We start from the raw sequence: 1,127 nt of genomic DNA, 5'->3' as shown, positions 1-1,127 counted from the left end.
TATAATCCAGGAGGCAGGGGTCCTCAACTCTGTGGGTCCATTAGAATCACCTGGGGAAGGTTAAAGAAGTGACAGTTTCAATCCCAGAGATTCTGATTCAGCTGGTCTTTGGTAGGGCCCAGAAAACTATTTTTTAAAGTTCTCTGAGTGGTTCCAATATATACCCAGGGTTGAAATCCAATTCAGTGGGCAATGGCAAACAATAAACAAGTAAACTAAAAATTACAAAATGTAATAAATGCTCTCTCTATTAAGGAAACAAGGATGGGGCACACTGACTTTCCTGCCCAGACTCCCAATTCTTTCGGTCCCTTGATCTTGCATGCCTCTCCTGCCACAGGGCTTTTGCACAAGTCGTTCCTTCTGTCCCAAGCACCCTCTTCTCCCTTCTTCACTACTATTCATCCTTCAGATCCTAGCCTAAGTTGCTAAATGCTGAGAAGCCTTCCCTGATTAGGTGACATTCTCCTGTTAGTCATGGCATTGTCACACGTCACATGGCACAGATTATGTACTATACCTCTCCCACTACGCCTGCTATAAGCTTCATGAGGAATGTTTCTTATCCACCGGATCTCCTAACAGTGCACATAATAAGGGCTCGACAGTTGAATAAATATTTGAATAAATGGTCAGGGAGAGTTTTTGCATTTAAGCTGAAACCTGAAGAATTAGAATTCAAGCAGAGGGTAGAATAGGTGCGAGGGCCCTGAGGAAGAAAAAGGAAGACCAGCGTAGCCGTGGGGAGCGTGGGGGCAAGACGTGCAGCTGCAGAGTCGCAGGGCTTTGGTACAAGGATGGGTCCGCTGTGCAGGTTTGGCCGGGCGAGGACTATCACCTCTCCCCTCTGTCTTCGCTCTCCAGAGGCAGCGTCCCGGGAACTGGAGAGCAAGTGCCGCGAGCTGGAGTCGCAGCTGGCGGCGCGGGCTGCGGCCAACGCCGAGCTGCGGCGGGAGGTGGTGCAGCGCGAGGCGCTGGTGTCGGCGCTGCGCTGCAGCTTGCGCGCGGAGGAGCGCCGCTTTCTGGAGGAGCTGCGTCGCCGCAGCCACCGCGCCACGGTGCTGGGCACCGAGCTGCAGAAGCACACAGAGGCGGCCGCCTACCTCTCCTGCCAGCTGCACGCCGCG

The 1,127-nt window shown here is 53.1% G+C and overlaps 1 protein-coding gene across 1 annotated transcript in view; it reads left to right on the top strand.

Annotated features, from left to right (window-relative positions):
- The window catches only part of CCDC92B (coiled-coil domain containing 92B), a 6,870-nt gene that overhangs the window by 5,414 nt on the left and 329 nt on the right, over positions 1-1,127 (top strand). Inside the window, 1 exon segment of the mRNA XM_025041685.1 lies at positions 865-1,127. Coding sequence (XP_024897453.1) covers positions 865-1,127 — 263 coding nt within the window.

Source organism: Pteropus alecto, unplaced genomic scaffold (assembly GCF_000325575.1).
Source record: "Pteropus alecto unplaced genomic scaffold, ASM32557v1 scaffold98, whole genome shotgun sequence".
NCBI classification, from domain to species: domain Eukaryota; kingdom Metazoa; phylum Chordata; class Mammalia; order Chiroptera; family Pteropodidae; genus Pteropus; species Pteropus alecto.
The sequence above is the reverse complement of the archived record's forward strand: the minus strand, read 5'-3'. Positions and strand labels throughout refer to the sequence as shown.